This window comes from Diachasmimorpha longicaudata, chromosome 18, assembly GCF_034640455.1.
Source record: "Diachasmimorpha longicaudata isolate KC_UGA_2023 chromosome 18, iyDiaLong2, whole genome shotgun sequence".
Lineage (NCBI taxonomy): Eukaryota > Metazoa > Arthropoda > Insecta > Hymenoptera > Braconidae > Diachasmimorpha > Diachasmimorpha longicaudata.
Genome location: NC_087242.1, coordinates 343,099 through 368,963, shown reverse-complemented (window position 1 = coordinate 368,963; position 25,865 = coordinate 343,099). Strand labels below are relative to the sequence as shown.

The following is a 25,865-nucleotide window of genomic DNA, read 5'->3' as shown; positions in this document are numbered from 1 at the left end:
TCCATGATAAGTAGTGAGAAAATAGAGTGAACTCAGGGAAGATATGCAAACAGGTAGACATCTTGATTTCAGGATCGGCTTCGATTCGTTGTACTGGCAGCCACTGCCACGTGTCCTCAGGATTCCGCAGTCAAATTGGTCCTTGACGCCACAAGCAGGTGTCGACCAATTCCTGAGGCAATTGACCTCGTGAAAGAGCATCTGCGGGATTGTCCTCGAATCTTATGTGTCTCCAATCAATCCCAGAAGAACCTTGTTGAATAGCGGCAACTCGATTAGCCACAAATGTTTTTAATTTATGTGGCGATGATGCAATCCAATGGAGTGCTACCATAGAGTCAGTCCAGAAGACTACCTTGGATACTGGAGCAGTGATGGCTTCCTTGACGGCTTGATACAGTTGAACCAAGGTTTGTGCGCTTGACAGTTCGAGTCGTGGGATTGTGATGGTTTTTAATGGTGCCACTCTCGACCTGGAGCATAGAAGAGCTGTGTGGATCTCCCCCATGGTATTGATGGACCTCACGTAGATACATGCTCCGTATCCTCTCTCGCTTGCGTCGCAAAAACCGTGTAACTGTATGCATGTTGACGCTGAAATTAGAACATTCCGATCAAACTGTAAATTATTGATTTTAGGGAGTTCTTTGCAAAACTCAGTCCATAGAGTGTGGATGCTGGTTGGTACTCATCCCACTCCACTTTTGCCACCCATAGCCTTTGAATGATACTCTTGGCGAGTAGAATCATTGGACCAAGAAGCCCTAGTGGGTCGAACAATGAGGCTACATGAGCCAGAATGGACCTCGTGGTGATTGCATGGCTATTTATGATTGGCTTGACTGAATAATTGATTTTGTCGGACTGAGGGTGCCAAAAAACTCCCAATGTTTTTAAGGTTTTTTCATTGTCGAGCTGGAGATGTTTATTGATGTCTTCTGCAGGTAGGTGCTGCAGCAGACTCATCTCATTTGATGCCCATTGTCTGATATTGGGACCTGCCTGTAGTAGGCATTGGATTATTTGAGTTTGAGCAGCCAGGGCCTCTTGCTGAGTGGAAAATCCAGTCAACAAGTCGTCGACGTACATGTCCTTTGCCAAAACACGTGCAGCGAGTGGATATTCCTCAGCGTAATCTAGAGCGATCTGCTTGAGGCATCTGGATGCCAAAAACGGAGCAGCGGACAGTCCAAAGGTGACTGTATTGAGCTCGTACGTGGTAATTCGATTGTCCTTGTCATACCAAAGAATTTTTTGATATTGGCGATCCTCAGGTCGTACGATGAACTGTCGGTACATCTTTTCGATATCGCCCGTTAGAACATATTTGTGGAATCGAAATCTAGTAATTAATGAAAAGATATCGTCCTGGATCGTGGGGCCGATCATTAAGGCTGAGTTGAGTGAAATCCCGTCTGAGCTGCTGGCTGAGCCGTCGAATACTACCCGGACCTTGGTAGTCAGGCTGATCTCCTTTATCACTGCATGATGAGGTAGATAAAATCCTCCCCCGTCATCGTTGCTGACTGTTCACTCGCACACTGTCGAGTTAATGCGGAGGTGAATGAATAATGTCAAATTGTTTTTAATTTATTTAATTTATTTTAAAAACACTTTATTGGAATAGATAATACACTTTTAGTAATGAGGTTGAAATATGGAAATTTAAAAAGGATAGCAAACAATAAGGAAATTATAGCAAAATTTGCGCGAGGCACGGAGAGACAGGGACTGATGCGCTGAGAGACTGATGCGTTGAGAAAAACGACGCACCGAATAGAAAATTTTTACAACCTTATAGATTGGTGTAGTGGTCTGTGTCTAAGAGTGATGGACAAACTCCAAAAGGGAAAACCATTTAGAGTGTCGGGATTAATATTTCGGAAAAGTCCGACCGCAATAAAACATTGGAAGAGAAATATTTCAATGGTAATAAATGCAGGTCAGAAAGATTTTAAGGGGGAACATTCCTTCGTTAATGGAAGGAACAAGAAATTTCTACAATTAAGCCAAATCCGCAATAAAACGATTTGGTCGTGAAAGTAACATTGTGGGAAAAGTTTCGATCATTAATATTTGGAAATTATGAATAAAAAATATATTTCGAGAAGAATAAATTTAATAAGGGAGGGACGAATTCTGCGACAGAACAGACTCCCCCGTTGAGTAACTAATTTAATCAACGCAAAATGAAAGGTTGACTCGAGTAGTTTTTTGAGGAATTAGAGTTAGGAAGAATTGACGAAGAAGAAATAAAGAAGGGTAATAGCTTATTTATGTTCGTCAGTGTCCACGCTGGTAATTGGTAGAGGGGCCAGCTTCTTGACGTTGCGGTCAAAGAGCCCCTTGGCTGTTTTGACGGTGACTGTCCGGATAATGCCATCTGCTCCAGGTCGCACCTTGACGACACGTCCTAAGGCCCACTGGAGTGCGGGTACGTGGTCTTCTTTCAGCAAGACCACTGTGCCTTCCTTGATGTGGTGCTCCCCTTGACTCCATTTGGACCTCAGGTTGAGATCGCTTATATACTCCCGATGCCAGCGAGTCCAGAAGTGTTGCTTCAATTTCTGAATATGTTCCCACGTGGACAATCGGTTTCTAGGAGTGTCGGTGAAGTCACGTTCCCTTGAGATTGTGAGGGGCTCTCCAATCAGGAAATGACCAGGAGTTAAGACCAACAGATCGTTGGGGTCAGCAGACATCGGAGTAAGAGGTCGGGAGTTCAGCACTGCTTCGATTTCGATGACCAAGGTGTTGAACTCCTCGAAGGTTAGAAGCTCATTGGTGATGATGCGGTACAGGTGGTGCTTAAAGGATTTCACCGCAGCTTCCCATAGACCACCAAAGTGGGGTGACAAGGGAGGGATGAAATGCCATTGGATCTGTTGTCTGGTCAATTCTGATTGGAGAGTCTCCTGGTGATCCTTGGACTGAAGAAATTGGTAGATTTCTTTCAGCTGATTGTTGGCCCCGACGAAGTTCGTGCCGTTGTCCGAATAGATGTTTTTACAGTATCCGCGCCTAGCGATGAATCTTCGTAGTGATGCCAGAAATGCTTCAGTGGTGAGATCACTGACGACTTCCAAATGAACAGCCTTCACTGCTATACAGGTGAAGATGGCAACGTAGACCTTGACCCGACCTCGATTGCGGAACTTCTTCTCTTTGATAAAAAAAGGACCGCAATAATCAATGCCTACGTTTGAAAATGGACGAGATTCCCTCACTCGAGCGGCTGGCAAGTTTCCCATGATGTAGTTGACTGACGGTGGATTCATTCTGGTACATCGGATGCATCTTTGGATCTCGCGACGTACAGAGTTCCGACCATCCAATGGCCAATATTTCTGTCTGAGGTGGTACAATGTTGCTTGAGGACCTGTATGTAGCTGAGACGTATGGGCTTCCCTGATGATGAGTCTCGTTAACGGATGAGACTTGGGCAAGATTAGAGGATGTTTCTGCGAGTACGGGATCATGGCGTTTTGCAGTCTACCTCCTACCCTGATGAGGCCATCCTTGTCCAGGAATGGATGTAGCTTGGACACCGCGGCCAACTCCTGGTTCTTGGTTTGCTGATTTCCAGTACCTTGAAGAGCGCGTCTGAGAGGGCCAAACGTCTCGGTTTGCAGCCAGTGGATGATACCCTGCTCAGCTGTTGCGAGCTCGTCTGCTGTGATTGGGCCCTGCTTGTGACTCCTGAAACGTAAACAAAAAGCAATCACGCGTTTCAATTGAACAAATGAGGAATACTGTTCCAGAGGATGCCTTCCTGGTTCACCATGAGCTACATGACAAAACCTGCTCTTGATTTCAGTTGGAGGAGAGGAGAATTGAAGATCGAGAACTGGCCAATTGTCCTCTTCTGCTTGGAGCCAGGCAGGGCCTTCAAACCAGATCTTGGAGATAATGAAGTCCTTGATGAGCTGTCCGCGAGAGACCAAGTCCGCTGGATTGTCCTGAGTTCTCACGTGTCTCCAATCGTCTTGTTCAGATTTGGATTGGATATCTGCTACTCGATTGGAGACGAAGGTCTGGAGCTGATGTGCAGGTGTGTGGATCCAATGGAGCACAATGGTAGAGTCTGTCCAGTAGATGGTGCGATCGATGTGAAGGTTGATAGCTTTCTTGATTCCTTGGATGAGCTTAATCAAGAGTTGGGCTCCACAGAGTTCAAGCCTTGGAATCGTAAGCTTCTTGAGTGGAGCAACACGAGACTTGGCACATAGGAGTGTGGTTTTGATCTCCCCGTTAATTCCAGTCGAACGGAGATACACACAAGCTCCGTAGGCATCCTGACTGGCATCACTGAATCCGTGGAGTTGAATGTCTGTATATTTTACTTGGAGAACGAATCGTGGAAATGTCACCATGTTGATCTGCTGGAGCTGTCCATAAAACTGGAGCCACTCTTCCTGGATCTCAGATGGGAGTGGAGTATCCCAGCCTGTCTTCAGGGTCCAAAGTTTTTGCATGATCATTTTTGCCATGACGACCACTGGTGAGAGAAGACCAAGGGGATCGAAAATCTTCGCTGTCTCAGATAAAACTGTCCGTTTAGTGATAGCAGCGCTCAACGATAATTTGGCAGTGTAGGTGATGCTGTCAGCTGTTGAGTTCCAGAGTACGCCTAGAGTTTTCAACGTTGCAGTATCGCCAATTTGAAGATTGTGGTTGATACTCTCTGGTGTCAAATCGTTCAAAATGGATGGGTCGTTGGAAGCCCATTGTCTCAGGTTGAATCCTCCGAGATTCACCAACTTGTCCAATTCTTCTCGCAGATGAATAGCTTCGTCCCGAGTCGGTGTTCCAGTAAGTAGATCGTCGACATACAGTTCACGTTGAAGCACTCGTGCAGCTTCTGGATGCAGATGGCCATCATCTTTCGCCAGTTGATGAAGACATCTAATCGCAAGATATGGGGCTGCAGAGAGTCCGAACGTCACTGTATTCAGCTCGAATGTTCTTACTGGTTCCTTCCCGTCACGCCATAATATTCGTTGGAATTTCCTGTCTTCAGGGCGTACGAGAACTTGTCTATACATTTTCTCGATGTCCCCTGTGAGTACGTATGGGTAAAGACGGAAACGTAGAAGAAGAGAAAATATGTCGTCCTGAATGGTAGGCCCGACATGTAAGGTCTCGTTGAGAGATATCCCGGTGCTGGTCTTCGCTGATCCATCGAAGACAACACGGACCTTCGTCGTCAAACTGCTCTCCTTAATCACAGCGTGATGTGGCAGATAATATCCCAAGTTGGATAAGTCTGCTCTGGTCACTTCTGTGAGATGACCAAGATCTAAATACTCTTGAATCACTGCACGATATTGCGTGTTGAGGTCTGCGTTGCCATCCAGTCTTCGTTCCAGAGATTTGAGACGGCGGAAAGCTCGTGATCGCGACTCGCCGATCAGAGATTCCTTCCCGTTGAATGGTAAAGCAACAACATATCTACCAGTGTTGTTGCGTTTGATATTCTCCAGAAAGTGTCGTTCGCAATCCGACTCAGTACTGGTTGAAGATGAAGTGGTGTCAACTTCTTCGATCGCCCAAAACTTGGAGAGATCGAAGTCAATGCTGGAGGTGCCGATAACGTTGCATACGCGTCGACGTATTGTCTGCATTGTTGGTGCGCTCCCTCCGATTACCCAACCGAGCAAAGTCTGTTGAAGATACAACTCCGGTTGATCTGCTGGTGTGAGCTTTTCCTTGCCTTTGCAGAGAAGCGATAATGTAGGTCCAGATCCAAGGAGCATGTCCACTGATGCTGGATGATGGAAGTCAGGATCAGCAAGCTTGATGTTGGTGGGAATCCTGATGGCGCTACGATCAATTGGTTGATCAGGTACAGCCTGAGTGATGTTGGGGATCGTCAAGAAGTTGAGTGTCCTTTCATACTCAGTTGTCCGTGATCGAATTGTGGCGGTGACTAAATACCTGGTGGTGGTATTTGCGTCATTCAACGCTCCAATGGATACAGCGAATGGTTGAAGCGGGAGATTGAGGGCGATGGCTAAACTCTCCTTGATGAAATTGGTGGTGGATCCGGTGTCCAGTAGCACTCGACAGTCGACAGGTTGTCTGTGGGTATCAAGTACGTTGACCTTCGCCGTCACCATCAGATCACATGTGGAGGAGCTGATGATCAATGCCGTTCGCCGTCCGCAGAGGCTCTGGGTCTGTTCTAGTCAAGATTGAGAGGGCGTTGACTTCTCTCCAGTATTGAAGTGGAGAAGCGTATGATGTCTGTCCTTGCAGATCGAACAATCCACTGGTGATACACAGACTGAGCGTTCGTGTCCTGGCTTGAGACAGTTAATACATAAGCCAACACTCTTCGCCTTGGAAAACCTCTGCTCTGGAGTGAGACCCTTGAACACTGGACACTTTCCGATGTGTCGGTGTATCGTTTGACAATGGAGAAAGCATACTGAACCCGGTAGAGCTGATGCTGCTGATGTTGATGCTGGTGAATCAGTTGATCCGGCCACAAAGGCTTGTCTTCGGGGTTTCTTCTCCCTCTTCTTGTCAGAGGAAGATGGCTCTGAATAACTTGGAGGATGGCTCCTCGAAGTTGATGTCCTCGTATCGTGGCACGTCGCTCTGGCTTCTATAAATTCTAATAATTCTTTATAAGTGGGCAACTCCGTACCTTGATTTTTTAGCTCCCATTGCCAAATCGTTTCTGGTGCCAGCTTCAGGGTGATCAGGTCGGTGAGGGGTAGATCCCAGCTGCTGACATTCTGTCCCAGAGTTTCCAGTGCTTGGATGTTCTGGTTCATGACATCTGCTAGTTGTCCTAGTGCTGCTGGAGAGTCCCGTTGCATGGGTGGATAATCCGGCATGATTGCCCAGTGCCGACGGAGTATCTTTTTCCTACAGTCAAATTTCTTTTTCAGAATGTCAATAGCGGTGCCATAGTTCTCATGTGTGGTTGCGAGAGAACCGATGGCAGTAGCAGCACTCCCCTTGAGTAATCCCCGCAGATAGTGGAACTTCTGAATGTTCTGTGGATCTGCGTTCTCGTGAATCACTGTTTTGAACGAATCCCAGAATGGAGGGAAATTTTCAATAGATCCGTCAAACTCAGCGATTTTTATTTCTGGCAAGCGAGGCCTTTGAATATAATTATTAACCACTCTTGGTGTTGTTGATGTGTGAAACGGTGATGGTGATGGAGGTGGCGCCAGATTGTGATGGAGTTCTAGGAGTTCTAGAGCATTTCCTACGACCTTGTCGTAGGCGTCTTCCATCTTGAAGCGTTTGGATACTTCATTCTCATCCAGTTGTTCCAAGCGATCTTGAATGTCGGGAAACACGTTAAATCTTTCCTTGAGCCTTTGGAGAGCTGCTTGGAGTTGAAATGGCTTCCTGTCATTCGTGGGGGTTTGTATATACGTCTCCACGATCGTTGAGAAATTGGTGATGGCTGCCTGGATGGAACCACGTTTCCTCCTAAGAGTGGAGAATTCTTCCGTGTCGGACATGGGCATCTTCACTTACACTGTTCCACTGATTTCACTGATTTTATTTACGTTTGACATCCGGCTCGAAGGACCAAAAATTATGTTCACTCGCACACTGTCGAGTTAATGCGGAAGTGAATGAATAATGTCAGATTGTTTTTAATTTATTTAATTTATTTTAAAAACACTTTATTGGAATAGATAATACACTTTTAGTAATGAGGTTGAAATATGGAAATTTAAAAAGGATAGCAAACAATAAGGAAATTATAGCATAATTTGCGCGAGGCACGGAGAGACAGGGACTGATGCGCTGAGGCATAGACGCACTGAGAGACTGATGCGTTGAGAAAAACGACGCACCGAATAGAAAATTTTTACAACCTTATAGATTGGTGTAGTGGTCTGTGTCTAAGAGTGATGGACAAACTCCAAAAGGGAAAACCATTTAGAGTGTCGGGATTAATATTTCGGAAAAGTCCGACCGCAATAAAACATTGGAAGAGAAATATTTCAATGGTAATAAATGCAGGTCAGAAAGATTTTAAGGGGGAACATTCCTTCGTTAATGGAAGGAACAAGAAATTTCTACAATTAAGCCAAATCCGCAATAAAACGATTTGGTCGTGAAAGTAACATTGTGGGAAAAGTTTCGATCATTAATATTTGGAAATTATGAATAAAAAATATATTTCGAGAAGAATAAATTTAATAAGAGAGGGACGAATTCTGCGACAGAACACTGACCTTCGTCATTTGACCGAGTTCCAAGTATTCAGAAAGGACTTCCGTGTATTGTTGCTTTAGCTGAGGTTGATGATGAAATTTGCGTTCGAGGGATCTTAATCGTTTCTGGGCCAGTTCTCTGGACGAGCTTAAATGAGGAGCGCCTGGTTTAAATGTGAGAGCCACGATGTAGCGACCTGTTGTGTCTCTCCGAAAATTCTTGACGTAGTGTTGTTCTGCCAATAGTTCCTCTGAAGATAAAAACGTCTTTTTTGGTACCTCTTCCAATTTCCAGAAATTCTCCAGATCAAAATCAGTTGAGATACAAAATGTTTGTTGAGTTGAGTCGTGATGTGACGTTGCACTGCTGCCCCCAACGATCCATCCAAGTTGGGTTTTTTGGAGGTATAAATCAGGCGGGAGTATGTATTGTCCAACACAGAGTAATGCTAGCGTAGGGCCTGATCCGAGCAACATCTCGATTGGTCCCGGGAGGTAAAAAGTGGGATCAGCTAATTTCAGATTTTTTGGAAATACCAACGTTTCTCGTGGAAGAGGCTGTGCTGGAACCAAGTCTGTGATGTTGGGAATCGTGAGGAAAGTTAAAGTTTTTTCATATTTACTTGTGGTAGATTTAATCGTTGTCATCACTTGATGTTTGGTGTATGTGGTCAATCCATTAATACCACCCACTGGAATTGAGTATTCTCTCTTTTCTAGCTTGAGCTTATTGGCGAGCCTTTCTGTCATGAAGTTAGTTGTTGAACAGGTGTCTAATAAAATTCTTGTGCGGATCAGCCCTTTGTTCTTGTTTGTGACATTGACAATGGCTGTGATGAGCATTTGATTGCTCGCTTCGCTGTGAATCAATGCTGTGGCTCTGTCCGCACTTGTTAATTGTCAACCTTCGGAATTTGCATTACTTTCTGTATGAATTAAAGTATTATGCCTTCCCTCGCATACCCAGCGCATGTGTTTGGATGCACACTGCTCCTCGCCATGACCTTTAAGTAGGCAATTTTCACAGAATGAGTGATTCTTAACAGTCTCGAGGCGCCGTGGTACGTTCATATTTCTAAATTTTTTGCACTTATACAGTGCATGGTGATCCTGATCGCATACTGAGCATTTTGTGTCGGTCGCTGTATAAAATGCTTTAGCGTGTGAACGTTTGTTATTGTATTTGTTCGTCGTGGTCTCTTCTATCCTTGTCTCGGAGTTGCATTTGGCGTTATCGCGAACCGAGAACCGAGAAGCCCTTTGTGACAGAAACTCCAGTCGTTCTTTCGACGTTGGAAAGATTCCCTTGGTCAAGGTTTCCTCCCAAGCGTCAATGGTAGCCCGATAGAGGATATTCTCTACCATTGCTACAATGGTTTCGTCATTGATGGTAACACCTACCGTTTTGAGCATTTCAACATGTTGTCGAGTGTCATCGACAATTTTGGTGAGGCTAGCTGCGGTTTCTTGGAGTTGTTTCGGAAAATTCAACAACAATTGGAAATGTCTGGAGATGATCAACCGATCGTTGGAGTAGGTTTCGTTGAGAATTGTCCACGCCCTATCGTAATTTTCTTCCGTTACTGGCAGCATTTTTACCTTGTCCAGTGCCGTGTCTTTGAGGCATCGTCGGAGATATGAAAGTTTTGTGACTTTACTGAGATCCTGTTGACTGTGAATAGCTGCTTCGAATTCTGATTTAAATGAGAGCCAGTTTTCATATTCCCCGCTGAAGATAGGCAAGTCTGGACTGGGTAGTTTAAATTTTCGTATGCCCGAGTCATGACGTGTGCTTTCGGTACTGAACTCTGAAGTGGATCTTGCGGATTCTTCACGGGCGTTAGCTACTAGTCTTTCAAATTCTGCAATGTTATCATAGTAGTCACCCTCAATGTCAAATCGAGATTCTGGCTTATGGTACACGTTTTCGGGGTCCAATTGGTCAAACTCTTGACACACCTCCTGAACTTTTGCCAATGCCGTGGTGTACTCCTTCATACGGTTGGACACCTTGACCACTTCAAATGTCTTATTACTGTAGATTGCAAGGAATTTTTTCATCAATTTGTTGTTTCCCATGAAGGTTGTCAATTGCCGCTTAAGCTCTTCACTTTGTATTTTACATTAATATTTCTATTTCCTATTCATCTATTGCTTGGGGCATACCCCAACTACATCTGGCCCAACTCTTAATCCTATCATAAATCCTGACGCCACTACGAATTTTCTCCATTTCCCATTTACTAAAGGCTAGCATCTGTATGCCCAAAAAATAGCCATGCTTCCCTCCAACCCCTCCATTTCCTCCTTGTGTCCTCAAGTAAGGAACTGAGTACTCTAACATTATTCTTGTCAATCAGTTAGATCCCGAACTTCACCGAGAGCACTGAGTCCATTTTAAGGTCAGAAATCTCTTTGAATACATAAAGCTGTAGTCACAATACTTACACGTCGGGTGAATTTCCGAATAAATTTCAGTTTTATTTAATTATAAATTCTGTGTTTTTGAATTTATTTCGGGAATCGAACAAAGTCCGATTAAATTAAATGGAATGCAGCCTATAATGCGGCCCATAATAACGAAGGACCGGAGTTATCGTATTCAATTATTGAAAGGTAAAGGAAATGGGGAGGAAATGTTTTTGCTATGAACAATTCTGGTGAATGTTGAAGAGTAAAAAAATTTGGGCTAGGACTTTTTCATATTAATATGTAAGAAAATAAATATTCAATAGAATATTAATATGTAAGAATACTATCAAATGGATTTGTTTCGTTTAATAATCACCAAGATTATTCATCTGCAAACCACTTACATTTCGATAGATGAATTTCTATTTGTATTCTTTTTTATTTAATTGTACTTGTCAGAATGAAAAATCTATACCGGTTACTTGGAGAACAATCGATTTGCTTTACACTCGGTAGTTGCCAAGTATTGCAGTTTGACGCTACCCGTTGTCTTTTTCCCTAATTGATTTTCTCTATTATTAGACTTTGAGAAAAAAGTTACATATACAAGATCTTCAATATATTATTCAATATATCAACAAGCTGTTATATCTGTTTCTACTCTAATTATTCGATTAACTATGAGAATTACAAAAAAGTTTTGTCATTAAAGTTATGTATTTTTTTTATAATGAATATTTGTCATCCGAACTTTTTTGTCTTTATCTTCAACGCCGCGTGCCCCGTTGTACCACAAAAGTATCAGGAAATAGTATCGAAGAATATACGTCTATGCCTTGTTCGGCAAAAATACCCGGAAATGAATGAATGTAATTTTCACTTATTCAGACATTTTCATGAAAAAAAAACATGAGGCAATTTGTTTTATCCAAATTTAACTTTCATCGACAAGAATGAGAGTGGGATGCTCGTCATCCCAAAAGAAGAAAAAAATGACTGATTTTAGCTCATTTTTATTGATCATTCAAAGTTGTAAAAAAAAACTCGTGGCACTCCGGGAGTGCAGGCAGAAGTGAAAACTTGAACTTATAGCGCGTTGGGCACTTTTTTAGGTGAGTATTTTTAGGTGCGCTCGCGACATGAGAAATTGTACATAAAAAATCAAGTTTATCAAAGCAATGTGGGCACTTTTTGAATGGACATGAAGTATAATAATATAGAAACTATATTCGAAGGAAGTGGTTTCATTTAAATGAGTAAATATTAGTAAATAGTAAATACAAAATTCATCAATTCTCATCCATAATTTCAACAACTCTTACATCATCATTATCAGCATTTTCATCAAATTCTAAAACTGAAACAATAGGTCTATGGCAACTAAAGTGTGAAATGAACAATTTTGATATAAATCTATTTATATTTCTTGTGAATACTGCTTCACTAGTAGTTTTGTATTTTTTTGTGCTAAGATTGCGATCATTGGACATGGTTAAATCAAATTCTTCATATAAAATCGCATCCATTTTCAAGACAAATCTATAATCAAAAATAAAAATGTAGATTTTTTTAAAGCTATAACCGTAGCCTATATATTTTTTCCGACCATCCGAATTTCCGATCGTCGATTCACGTCCCTAGTGAAATTCTCTACTAAATTGAGTATATTTTTGATTTTTCGGGTTTTCCTACTTTTCCGGCTTTCGCATAATTTTTAACGATTTTCCGACCGTCGATTCAAGTCCCTAGTCAAATTCTCGACTAAATTGAGGATATTTTCGATTTTACGGGTTTTCCTACTTTTCCGGTTTTCCCATAATTTTGAGCGATTTTCCTACCATCGAATCACGTCCCTAGTAAAATTCTACTTTTCCGGCTTTCCGATAATTTTTAATTCTTAGCTGAAATGAGCATACTGATAATTTTCCTAATTCCCCAAAATTCCGAGATTTTCTGAAAATTTTGTAGAAATTTATCAGCTTCAAACATTAAATTCAGCGCCTTTTTAAACGCTGGCGCCAAACTTGTATTCTTTTAAGGGGTTACATGGGTTTCACGGTTTCAAAAAATCGATTTTTTTTGTCTTATTAAATTCTATAACATCTCTAGAATATTGTCCTAAATTTTCAAGTTGATCCGAGTAATAGTTTCGGAGATACAGCCCTGAAAAGACGGACGCTCGAGGTCATGTAATTGAAAGTGTCTAGAGCCGTTTAAAGTGTCTAGAGCCCAGATAAGCCAGGGTTCGTTATCGACAGGAGCAAAAGGATGCCCTGGACATTGCAGCTGCAGCAGGTTCTCTAATTTATGGCCCAGAAATCGACGATTCAATGTAAGTTGAAAAAAAGATTTTTTTTCCCACTTTTATTGTCTCCAAAACTTTCAACGCGTTTTTCTCAAAACTATATTTTCAAAGTCGGTTGTCAAGATTTCTCGCGAACTACTCAACCGATCTTAATGAAATTTTACACAATTCTTCGAGATATCATTTATAAGGTCTTGAACGAAGGATTTTTTTTTTTAATTACAACTATTTAAAAATTAAAAAATTTCGAGAAATTTTCATCAAAATTTGCATTTTTTTATAAAAATGTCTGCCAAAAATCGAATTTTCATTTTTTTTTTCCTTCGTCCAATACCTAGTTTGTTGTCTTTACTAAAAACACGATTTTTTTCCTTTCATTTCAGATAATCCTGAAAGAAGTTCTGCTGACAACGCGGAGGCACCTTTTTTCCGAGGGACTGCCGGAAATGGCGTCGTAATGGCCGCCATCTTGATATTTTTTTTTGAAAATTTCACAAAATGTTTATTAAATATGTGTCTTTTAAATAATAAAAAGTTTCATCTAAATATTTCATTTTTTATATGCAAAAAAAATTATTGAAAAAAGGCCGTTTTTTGCCCGAGGAAACCCATGTAACCCCTTAATGTACCTGTTGTTGTAAAACAGGAAGTTGTTTCCCTAGCGGAAGAAAGAAACAGCTTATATACAGGGTGTCCCAGAATTGCACGTCCAAACTTTAAACTTAAGTTGGGGGTGAAATTCTGGATCGAAAAGTCCTGAGCGACTTTTTGATCAGATGCACCCTCTTCAAGTTATTGAGGGTTGAAGTTGGACGAATCAGGGGCGTGGAATACCCAGTCGCACGTCGGTGAGAAAAACATGCGAGTGTAGTGGTGTCCCCACCATACCGTACTACTCCCCTGCAGCGGCAGAAAGAGATGACTGGCGGCGGAGGGTAAGAGGAAGGGGAGGGGAAATAAAAAAAATGAACACCCGCCCGCTACATAATAGTAGATTATGACATGAGGACGATAGGTGGAGGATTGTGAGAAGTGTGAAGTTTGCAGCACGAGGCGTGACAAGTCGCAGTCGAGGCGAGCCGGAGGCTTCGCCCCCCCCCCCCCCCCATCGAAAAACAGAAATAGACTTATTTAAAAAAAAATTATTCTTTAGAAAAATACATAAACAATATCAACTAAAGAAAACGAATCTTAACGTTTTGCTTAGGTTCTATTGTCCATGGTTGTGTTCATCGAAAGAAGAAATCATACGATTGCAAAATTTATTCACCAAAAAACATTTTATAATTTGTATCAATTTAATTTTATAAAATTTTATAATATTGAAGCATTATTAATCTTTTAGTATTTCGATTAAGATTCGTTTTCTTTAATTTATCTTGTTTATGTATTTTTCCAAAGAATAATTTTTTTTTAATTAAGCCTAATTCTGTTTTTCACTTTTCATCTTAATCGAAATACTAAAAGATTAATAAGTGCTTTAATATTATAAAATTTTATAAAATTAAATTGATACAAATTATAAAATGTTTTTTGGTGAATAAATTTTGCAATCGTATGATTTCTTCTTTCGATGAACACAACCATGGACAATAGAACCTAAGCAAAACGCTAAGATTCGTTTTCTTTAGTTGATATTGTTTATGTATTTTTCTAAAGAATAATTTTTTTTTAATTAAGTCTATTTCTGTTTTTCGCTGGGGGGGGGGGGGCGAAGCCTCCGGCTCGCCTCGACTGCGACTTGTCACGCCTCGTGCTGCAAACTTCACACTTCTCACAATCCTCCACCTATCGTCCTCATGTCATAATCTACTATTATGTAGCGGGCGGGTGTTCATTTTTTTTATTTCCCCTCCCCTTCCTCTTACCCTCCGCCGCCAGTCATCTCTTTCTGCCGCTGCAGGGGAGTAGTACGGTATGGTGGGGACACCACTACACTCGCATGTTTTTCTCACCGACGTGCGACTGGGTATTCCACGCCCCTGATTCGTCCAACTTCAACCCTCAATAACTTGAAGAGGGTGCATCTGATCAAAAAGTCGCTTAGGACTTTTCGATCCAGAATTTCACCCCCAACTTAAGTTTAAAGTTTGGACGTGCAATTCTGGGACACCCTGTATACCTATGCGTATACTGATAGCAGCGATGCCAGACGGGGGCAAAGATCCAACGCGTGGGGGTTTCATGCGCAAGTCCCTCGCGCAACTACTGCTGCGGAGTGGGGCAGTGGGAGACGTGTGGGTCCCGCACCTGGCATCATTGTAAAATCTCATCTGTCGCGAGTTCACGAGAAAATGCTCACCCTCAAAAGTGCCCAACGCGCCATAAGAAGTTTTCACTTAAAAAAAAAATCCAAATTTTTCTCGATTAATTTTCCTCTCCGTTAATCTCTTTGTGACATAATATTGATATTTCCAACTATTTTGTCATGTAGGAATAAATCTGAAAAATTTAACAGAGGATATTTTTAATAAGTTGTAACGCGGCCGACATTGTGCGTCTGTCCCCTCGCCGCCTATTAATTATTATTCAGAATATCATAGATTTTGTTTTCTAGCTACCGTTGGATATTCCACTCCCGAGTAGATTCCTACCCCTTCCCTTTAACCCTTCGCCGTAGCATTCGCAGTGCGATATTGTCATCTGCCCCCCCTTGGTGTCTAGAGCAGAGGGTACCCACATGACATCACACCTGTGTGACGATTCTCAAAAGGAATCCCCCCCACCCACCAAGAGGATCGAGAGAAGTATTCCGATGTCTATTCCGGCTTGAGAGCAGCCCGAGAATAGTTCCGTGCTGGAGTTGCCGCGAAAGCAGATTCGGACTTAGGAATAGCCCTAGAATAGTCCTGTGTTGAAGTCACCCCGAGAACCGATTCCGGCATTAAAATAGCCGAATCCAGTCCCATACAGAAGTATTTCAAAAACCTAGTCCCCCTTGAATTGTCCCGGAAGGGAAAAGTATGAAGATTTGAGGAAGAACGGAGAAGGAGCGGAAATAGAAGGAGTCAAAGTTCGAAATGGAGATCGCGAAAAGAGTGGTGAGAGAGAATTAGAGTAGAGTGTGAACGTAGACATCGGTCATCCCAACGTATTCATCTTGCTGCCCAGTAGAGATATCCGGAGACTGGAGGAACCCCGAGACTGTGAGTGCCCCCCTGATATTTTCTTCCCGCCCCAAACATATTACATATTTAGCTGTCCCTGAACATAGTTTGTTATCATGTAAGTAGAGTAGATTCATAGGCCATGCGAGGTTTCCGAAAACCATAACCTGGCAAGGTTGTTTTCATAATACCGCACTGAGTGTCCCTGAACATAACCTCCTCCCAACGGTAAGCCTGCCTGTTATAATTGAACTTCCCCTGATGATTTGTTGCGTGTCAAAACACGCGAAATTACATTTTTATAGTGAAAACTTCTTATGGCGCGTTGGGCACGTTTTCGGGTGACCATTTTTAGGTGCGCTCGCGACAGATGAGATTTTACATTGATGCCAAATGCGGGACCCACACTGCCCCAGTCCGCGTACCTCTGCGCTCTAGCCGTAGCAGTAGTTGCGCGAGGGATTTGCGCATGAAACTCCCACGTGTGGGATTTTTGCCCCCGTCCGGCATTTTATTTAAATATTTCATTTGACTTGTGTTGCCGCTACGGTATTGTGTTGAAAAAAAAAACAAATCTAAAGTGTTAATAGTATTAATAAAAACATTGTTGTAGTGCATTTGTATACTATAGTGTTACTATATTTTGTATACATTATTACAATTGCTACTGTTGAGGCGACGGCCTCATGTGGCTAAGGGTGGCAGCACCTCCTGGGCGAGGTCTGCCTGACCGGCCGCGCTGGTATCCAGGTGCCTAATTGCACACCTGAGGCGCTGCCCTTATCACCGTTGCCGGTGATTTATCTGGAACGTTCGATTTTGATCTCGAACGTTCCATACATTCGTTGGAATTCTCTCGGCCCTTCCGGGGGTCACTTCTCAACGTGCTCTCATGGTGATCTGTAGTGGTGTTATATCTCTGTCACCAAATACGTCTCTACCGCGTTCAATATTTAACTGTTTGTTCGCGGCTCAAGTGCAACGCACATAATTGTAAACCAGTGTATGATTTTAAGCAGAAGTGACGCGAAATAAAATCGTTTTTATAGTGACAAACCCAGTGTTTCTCGTGTCACGTTTATTCTCCCCCGTTAACCCGCATCCCCCTCTCTGCCGGTTTTTTTGTGCGCTCTCGCCGGAACAGCTACCTACATAAACAAATGCAACACGTTATTAAATGAAATTATCTAAAAAATGAGAAACACGTGGGGTATATATATGTATGTTTACAATAGTGTACAATACTATTAGTATACGCATAGGTATATATCAGCTGTCTCTTTCTTCGGCTAGAGAGACAACTTCCTGATTTACCAAGAGTTACATTATTACATGACAAGAGTATATGTTTGGCGCTAGCGTTTAAAAGGGCGCTGCATTTAAAGTGTGAAGTTAATAAATTTTTACAAAATTACAGAGAATCTCGAAATTATGGGGAATAAGGAAAATTAACTTTATGCACATTTCAGCTAAGAATTAAAAATTATCGGAAAGGCGGAAAAGTAGGAAAACCCGAAAAAATATATATGCTACGATTATAGTTTAAAAAAAATCTACATTTTTATCTTTGATTATAGATTTGTCTTGAAAATGGATGCGGATGATTCAAATTATGCTCGAAACAGAAAAAAAAAAACTGGATAGATGACTTCACTAGGGACGTGATATTATTATACTTCATGTCCATTTAAAAAGTGCCCACATTGCTTTGATAAACTTGATTTTTTATATACAATTTCTCATGTCGCGAGCGCACCTAAAAATGCTCACCCAAAAAAGTGCCCAACGCGCCATAAGTTTAAGTTTTCACTTCTGCCTGCACTCCCGGAGTGCAACCCTTTTTTCTTTTTCTTACACATAATTATTTTAGAACATTCTCTTGAATTTTTCCCGTTTCTTTTCAAACAATCTTTCAAAAGATATTTCTTAGAATTTATTTAAATTCAGTTTTTTCTTCATATTCTCAACAAAATCATTAAATCATAAACTCATTCAAAAGATTTCTTAAATATTTCTTCCAGACTCTCTTAAATTATTTTATTAAAATAATCCTCCGTTTCCTTCGAATTTGTAAAGGACATATTTCAGAAACCCATCACTGCCAAAATTGTCCTAATTCCTTCATTAAGTTTGTATTTTAAATTGCTTTATAACATATTTTCCATTCTTTTACTGCACTCGACCCTCAATAATCCCTCAATATTCTCACCCAAATGTCGTTTATTGGGGTATAGGCCCAAGGCGCGCCAATTTCTCCCTCTCTCCATACTTCCTGCTCTTCCAAAATTTCCACGACACCTTTCCAATCGCAATTACCGTCCCTCCCATCACAAGTCCTCTCGACCAATCCTTTGAAATTAAGAGAAATATCTTCCTCCTCAACTTTGACATCCCGCCCACTTTGAAATTCCAATTTATCTTCAACTTTAATATTTTTTAATAGTCTTGATCGCTAGCTCGTAAGGAAAACACTTCAACGGAGGTCCTCTTGTAACGAATAAAATATCTTCATGTTCGACTAAAAGAAAAAATCGAATTGTCAAAATAAAACAACTACATAACGAATACCTCAGCGTGTAACAATTATTGCAAATATTGTTCGGTGTAGGTCAGATCTTTGGAATTTACAACTCCAAAGAGTTCGAGATTGAACGCAATATTCCCGCGATATAAAACATTATTTGTATTCCCCCCCTTTAGTTCTTTTTGATTAAATACAAGTTAATCGTTCCCCTCCTACTTTTCCCTCAATTTTGCATCTTATTAGAATCTTGCCATTTTCTTTTATAATATTGAATCAGGCATGTGGTGCAGGGTGGTCGGCCTTACCCCTTCCCTAGAAATTAGTCAAAAGGCCTGAAAGAGTTTTGTTACATAAAAAATTATAAAAGAAACCCACATTTTCATGATATGCTCAATTATACTGAAATTTCACCCGAGTCTTTCTTTTTCCCCCCATTTAAAATAATCCAATTTACAGGCCTTTCTTTTCAATATTAAAATATTGAAAGGGAAAATTCGCCCACTATTGGTGATTCGGGCGAGAGGAATTAATTGTTATAAAATTCCTCGAAGGCAAGGTCACAAAGTATAGGAGTAGAGGATTTTTTTAGATTTTTGGCGCTGTTTTCTATTTCAGTTATGCTATTCACTGTTCATTTTCGATTGATGATCACATGACAATTCCATTTTTTATGTTAAAAGGCATCAACGTTGAAGATGGGGATAAAATAACCCTAAACACAAAATCCAATGAAGGCGGTTACTTTTTGATGCACAAAAACCTATTGTGGTTGGGGATAACCCGGACGATCTCGAAACGAAGAAGACGAATAACGTGGAAGTCCCACATACAAAAAAAGGGCCAGAAGAAAGAAGCTACCGTAAATTTCACATGCATTACATTAATTGCGGCACCTTCAAACATTGATGAAAAATATCAGGTGTCCCCCTATGAGAAAAAAAACTGAAGGTTGCCGAAGTAGGAGCTGATTCAAGAAATCCAACAATTGAAAGCAAAGAGGGAATGGAGGAGAGAGAACTATCGCTGCACGAGTTTTGTTTGCAACTAAATCTCATACAAAAATCATTTCCTCTTGGACAGCAACACAGTCCAATTCATATGGAACCTCAAACACAACATTGTAGAAATACAGTAGGCTTGCTTTCATGTGATATTCCTGAGATGATTTCTTTAAATAAAGAATTGGATAATTCCACTTCGAAACAGGCGAGTTTGTCAGCAAGGGCGAGTTTGTTAGCTGGCAAGACATCATCAGTATGGGAGTTGATATCCCGAGGAAGAATTAATCTCGAAACTGGTAAAAATAAGAAATGCATAACTAAACAGAATACTAACAGTATTCCAACGTGCGAGTCTAGAGGTAACTTTCGTCCCCTTAATCCTCCTTTATCAATTATTTCAACATTTCTTGGTACTCCAAATAAGGTAATGAAAATTAGAAATATTGCGAAGAGCGAGCCATATGGAACTTCCGTAATTTTCGCTGTCGATAAACCTACTTTTCGTATTGCAGTGACTGAAAAACTCTTCGAGATACCGGTACGAAAGATGACTTCTGATGCAAAAAGAGATGAGCTGACTTCTATAGATGAGGTAGAGAGCCCACTAGGACATCATTCAGAAATTATTATGGCCTGTCCACCTCCGTCATATGAAACAGAAAGATCACCGGAGAAGCGGAGGTTTCATGCAGATACTACTACACCAGCCCTGAACATACTACCAGTCTGATACAATGAAATGATTGACAACACTATAGATTCAGAATCAGAATTTCCATTGCCGTCATCTTACGGTCCGCGTATTCCTCACGTTGAAGCTGATCAAGAAACTATGAAGATGCAGTTACCCACAATGCCTGGCCATGCAACACAGAGTAAGCAGGTCTCGCCAAACGGCAAGGACAGTCGACAACTAGGGAATCCAGAAAGTCTCGATGCTTCTCTAATCCATTTTCTGTGAATACATCAACAAACGAACAGATTTTAATGACTCCCCCACAAATATGTTCCCCCACATCGAATCTGCAAATCTCGTCTGTTTCTAGCAATCGTGTGGGAAAAACGTCAATGAATTCAGACTCACCACACCAATCACCAGTAGGAGGGTCTGTTTTTTCGGAGCCCCTAATGTTTGCGAGCCTATCCCAGAAAATGATTCTTCCATTAATCGACAACCCAAGAAAATTTTCCAAAAAAAATTTAAACAAATTGTAGTGGTTGCGCGAAGCATTTTCAGTTCAAGTAAAATGTCTGACCTACTGGCAGTTAAGGGTTATAAAAATTGGGTAGAAGTTAAATACCCTCAATGACGGTCCCGTGTCAGGTAGTAGGAATGACCGCGGGTGGTGCTTCGGGTGTCGTCCAGGTAGTACCTAAGAGGCTTTCTTCCGACCTTTACGAAACATCAAAAATCAATTTTGTTGATGAGTCATATTAATTTTCTAGTCACTATTTTTTGTGTTTATTTGGAATTTTCACAATAGCATCTAGTTGAAATGTAAGCCAAAGCCGAGGGGTACTGTTGCGTCTCAAGTACGCGAAATTAACAAGCTTCAATATGCAGTCAATTCAATTTCTTAGTTTTTCATTTTTTTGTTTAATACCTTTTAGAATTATTTATCCCACTCAGCCTTATGCTTTAGAAAAAATTGTAAATCCATAAATTCACTTAAATCATTTCTCTAATACCTCCATTAGACCCTTCAGAATTGTTTTACGGTCTGACCATTTATAGCACTCGACCCTCAATAGTCCCACAACATTTTCACCCAGACACCTTTTATTGGGGAATAGGCCCAAGGCGCCAATTTTTCCCTCTCCCTAGTTCCTGCATTTCCGAATTCTCCAATTAAAACATTATCCCTCCCATCACAGATCATTTTTTGACTAATTCATTTTGACAATTTAGTTTAGTTCCAAATCTCATCTCTTAGAAGAAACACCTCATCGGAGGTACCCTTATGTATTGTCTCTCTATAACAAATATTAAAATTAAATAAAATAATTTCAAGTGTTCATCAATCAAGGTCACCTCCTCCTCAAGTCTCCTCATTGAATTTCCCCTTTTTTTTCGTTAACAAACAACTACACAAAGATCATTTCGGCGTGTAGTGAAAATTGCAGATACTGTCCTGATCAAGTCGGATTTCTGGAATTTACGACTCCAGAAAGTTCAAAATAAAACACAGTATCGACGCAATTTTATTCAGGTACTTTTTGTTCATGAATGAAATTTGTTTATACCCGATATTTTTTTTGTACTATAAAGTTTTGACAATCATATAAATAATTTTTATAACGCTCCAGCTTGCCTTTTTCAATCAGAAGCGTTTATTGAAAAGTGCACGTTTTGCAGGCCACAAGCGTGCTGTGACATCACGGCAGTTAATTATCCACTTGAAAATTGTTTTCGTGGGATGTTTTTTTATGACCCATAGAACGCGTTGAGAGACAAATTTTATAAATACATAAAAAATGTATGATCTCTATTGTGGATATTTAAGCTGTCATTCTGTTGGGAATGACATCAACTGTGAGGATTGAAGAATGAAGATTTAGAATTTATGCAATTCAATTCAACAAAGTCAGAAATTACATTCTAATTATCATTGAATTTTCAAAGTATAATATTTCGCATAGTATACTCTAATTTTTCGTGGAAAATTTTGAGAATGATGTATTTCATACAACTGTAAAACTCGGTAATTTCGTTGAATTCTTTCCGGTCGGATGGTATACCTAAATGACTAATGTCGTTCGAGGAACCTTAGTGACTGTGGCGAAATTTATGATCTTAGCAGGTGAAGTCTTCAATCCGCGTTCCCGCCTCCCACTATTTTGCCTTCTGGCAATGGAGTTTTTGGCATTGTCTTGTCTGTACTAATGGTCAGTCCGATCGGACAGTCGAGGATCAGTCTGAGTACGACTTTAAAGGAGCTAGCATTAAAGAAATTTTGAAAGTGAAAATTAACGTGCAAATTTCCAATTTACGCAACAGTGTGTGACAAAATGCCACAAACGCGGCTAGCTACCGAAATCTCATTAATTGGGAATGAAACACCAGAAATTCGAGGTAATCAATTGCCTTCGAAGAAGCAAATTTTAGAGTGTTTTTTTCATGACACGAGGCACGCCACGCCAAAATTAACAGTTCGTGAAGCTGCTAAATGTGTCGTTCGCAAGTGTGCAATATTTTAGGAATATGCGGAAATCCCAATTATAAAACAGTGTAATGCTAGCGACAAATTAGAGAAATTACTGCGTGAATACAGAAATGTCTGCAAGAATGGTCCTGTGCGAAGGGAGAAATGTATCAATGTACAAATCAAGGTGATTGATTTCAAGTGCATGCTCGATGACTTATTTGATATTGCACACCAGAAACAAGTGGAAGTGATGAAGAATGGAACAGGCAGAATTTTGTTGGGTCTCCTATTGGCTTTTTGTGGTTTCTCTGTACCAAAAGAGTTGGTTCACAGCTTCAAATACTGTTGAAGCTGCCAAGAATGATTTGGAGCTGTTGAAGCGATTAACAGCTGATCCGAGCATTCCATCATCGAAAGTCTGCAATGCGGTATTTGAAAAATTTGGGAATCATCTATGGTACTTATCGGAAAAACTGATAGCTCTCGCTTTTTTTGATGAAAATTTAGATGTAGACTGTAAGAGGAAAATGTGTGAGGCTATAAAATCTCGTCCTGCGCTTAAGAGTGATCGAAGAAAGAGAAAATCAAGAATGAAGGATCGAAAATTTATCCAAGAATCGGATTTAGCTAGATTTGTGACATAGAACACAATCGAATTTTTCAAAATTTTGAATCTAGACTCTCATTTTTTGGATGTCAATCCAACAACGTGGGCGCAAAGAGAAGATTATATAAAGGCTTCCAAAAGTGTGAGATCACTTCTCGTGACAAACGATGTAGCTGAGAGAAGCGTCGCTCTCGTAGCGAGTACAATGGTTTGCTCACGAAGAGTGAAAACAGTAAACAAGATGCTTTGCTGGTAGTGAAAAAATTGCGGGAATTAACAGCTGGTTGCCCAAAAGAAAGTTTGAAGTTTTCATTTGAAGACTATTTGAATAATTCATCGGTGGATATTGCCAGTGACACGAAATAGCCCTTCAGAAAACAAATTGAAAGCGTTCCGAATTGAGATCAGTGTTGAATTTTCATATGAAATCATGTTTCACAATAAACTTAGAGTAATCAAAGTACAATGAACTATTTGAGCGTCAGTGTCATTCGAGAATTGTCAGTATTATGTAATGAATTATACTTAGGATTAAGCTATTTTTACGATTCAAATTTTGTTGAAATTTCTGTAAATTGATTAAATTAACAATGTCTATTTTGTAATAAAAATAACAATAATTGAGAGATCTTCATATTCGAAATGAAATTATATGCCATAACCAGCTTAACGTACTAAGGGTTCAGTTCCTTTCCAGGAAAGGTCAGTCTGGCACGCCAAATTTTTTTGCCTGGGTTCCATTTCACTGTATATAACCGTCATAAAAGCACCGGATGAGTCGGACACCTGTCTCTACACGAAAATTTGACAATTTTCTTTCCTGTTTTTCACCACATTGCATTTGCAAAAAAAAATTTCTTCCCTCTAAATGATAGTCAGATAGTTCAATGATCATCTAACCGAATCGAGAAGAATATCGAAAATTCCCGAAGCGTCGTAGACACCACCAAAAATCCCTAAATTGAACAGAAATTACGATTTTTATTTTCATAACAAATCGTTTTTATGTTGGGAGAAAAATCTTATCTTACTCTTAGCCTTTCTGCCGGAAAGTGTACGAGAGTTCATAACGAAAGGTCGAGTCATTGTATGTAAAAAAAATTATTATTGCATTTGGTCTGTCCGTCACGTGTAAAAGTCCATACGAAATGAAACCAGTTGGCGCAACATCTAAAAATGTTTTTAAAAATCCGAAAAAATTCACATATGATCCTGATATTTTTAGCTATGTGTACCACGAATAGGCAGGGTGAAATTCGATTTCCTTCACCTATGAGCCATCCTAATCACCAGCAGCTGCCAATCTAACTGCTGCTCCCGCTACAGTTGTAGAAAAAATGGCCAGGGTACAGACACAAGCCATAGAGGTTGATCCGAGTTGTTCAGGTGAGGCAGATAGTAAACTGCAAGAACAATCAGGAACTATCATCACCTTGTCACCTCCACTATATGAAAAGATATCCATAGAGAAACAGACATCGGAAGTGACTTTGCCTACCATAAGTTCGAAAATAACGCCAGTTCTACGCAATCAAGTGACAAAAGAAGATGGAGGGTTGACAAATTCGGCATCAAGAGTTTCATCATCATCATCTTGTGACTTAGGTAACTCGTTCAATAGGCAGATTCCTTCCGATGACTCAGACAGTCAAATGATAGTGAGCAGTGAAAAAAATCCAGAAAGTGTCGATGTTTCTCAATCAGCAGAGCAAATACCCACGAATGATTCGCACATTGGAAGCGGAACATATTGATGGCACCACATCAACTCCGAAAATGTCATCTTTCCCAAGCAGTCAAGCGAAGTGTTCTGAAGCGTATAAACATATGCCACGAAGGTCTCACTCACTCGGTGAACTCGTGTATATGTCGCGCACGCGAAATTAATCGGATGCGCCTTTAATAAATGAAGGGAATACTGCACTTGTGTAAAACCTTAAGTTTATTTGTATCAAGTTTGCAAATGACAATAGGTTAGAAGCGACGACTTCTTCCTTGCAACGTTCGAGTGTAACTAACCCTACAGCTAATTCTACAAAATCGTTTAGGGTCTCGCCCACTCTCTTCAGGCAAGAGGGACCCATAATAAGGCTTAAATTTTCATGCAAATTTGGTTGTATGAACCAACCCAAACTAAAATAGTTGATGGTCAGGTTATGGTATTACCTGACCCTTAATCTTAAACGAACTTTATGGCATGGCCTGAGTGAAGGACGCATGCCGCCAACATTTAGTTTACAATACGTCCTAACAGATGAGCTTTAGGATTTTTTACAATTAGATGGTTTATTGTCTCAAATGCCAAAATACTGAGCATACAAAACAATCACACGCACACATACAGGGTCCCAACACGAAGGAAATGGCAATTCATTCCATATCACCATCTGCATTCTCACCAGTGGACAATCCCATGATTTCTCCTATTGTAGAAAGCAGGAGTCCTGTAAATTATGAAATCGCGAATGAACAAATTTTAACTAACGGCAAAGAGGATGGAGAGACTTCGAAACTCGATCATTCCAGATCACCAGTTGAAAGGTCACTACTCCGAAAAGATCAAGGGATTAT

At 40.6% G+C, this 25,865-nt stretch overlaps 3 protein-coding genes across 8 annotated transcripts in view; all 3 read right to left on the bottom strand.

Moving 5' to 3' along the window:
- Window positions 1-130: 130 nt before the first annotated feature.
- On the bottom strand, window positions 131-1,389 carry LOC135171050 (uncharacterized). The gene is made up of 2 exons (XM_064137340.1): window positions 657-1,389; window positions 131-594 (listed from the first exon to the last, which is right to left on the bottom strand). Exons 1-2 carry the CDS (start codon window positions 1,387-1,389, stop codon window positions 131-133), a joined length of 1,197 nt encoding a protein of 398 aa, XP_063993410.1.
- A 14-nt stretch (window positions 1,390-1,403) lies between these two features.
- On the bottom strand, window positions 1,404-9,035 carry LOC135170884 (uncharacterized). The gene is made up of 2 exons (XM_064137041.1): window positions 8,214-9,035; window positions 1,404-1,541 (listed from the first exon to the last, which is right to left on the bottom strand). Exons 1-2 carry the CDS (start codon window positions 9,033-9,035, stop codon window positions 1,479-1,481), a joined length of 885 nt encoding a protein of 294 aa, XP_063993111.1. The 3' UTR covers window positions 1,404-1,478.
- Window positions 9,036-9,092: 57 nt separating this feature from the next.
- The window catches only part of LOC135170881 (uncharacterized), a 59,171-nt gene continuing 42,398 nt past the window's right edge, over window positions 9,093-25,865 (bottom strand). For 3 of the 6 annotated variants that reach the window (XM_064137032.1, XM_064137033.1, XM_064137038.1), the window contains 2 exons: window positions 17,074-17,164; window positions 9,093-10,227 (listed from right to left, as the gene is read on the bottom strand). In XM_064137032.1, the coding sequence (XP_063993102.1) occupies window positions 9,093-10,227; window positions 17,074-17,164 (1,226 nt within the window). The remainder of the gene's footprint in view (window positions 10,228-17,073; window positions 17,165-25,865) is intronic. The other 3 variants (XM_064137034.1, XM_064137036.1, XM_064137035.1) reach the window with 1 other exon arrangement.

Bases quoted from the DNA above. Each gene is read 5' to 3' on its own strand.
- LOC135170884 (XM_064137041.1), bottom strand. From the start codon at position 9,035: ATGCTCATCACAGCCATTGTCAATGTCACAAACAAGAACAAAGGGCTG. The intron at 1,542-8,213 runs GTCAGTGTTCTG...TTAACTCGACAG, and splicing joins AACTCGGTCAAATGACGAAG to TGTGCGAGTGAACAGTCAGC.
- LOC135171050 (XM_064137340.1), bottom strand. From the start codon at position 1,389: ATGATCGGCCCCACGATCCAGGACGATATCTTTTCATTAATTACTAGA. The intron at 595-656 runs GTTTTGCAAAGA...TTCTAATTTCAG, and splicing joins ATCCACACTCTATGGACTGA to CGTCAACATGCATACAGTTA.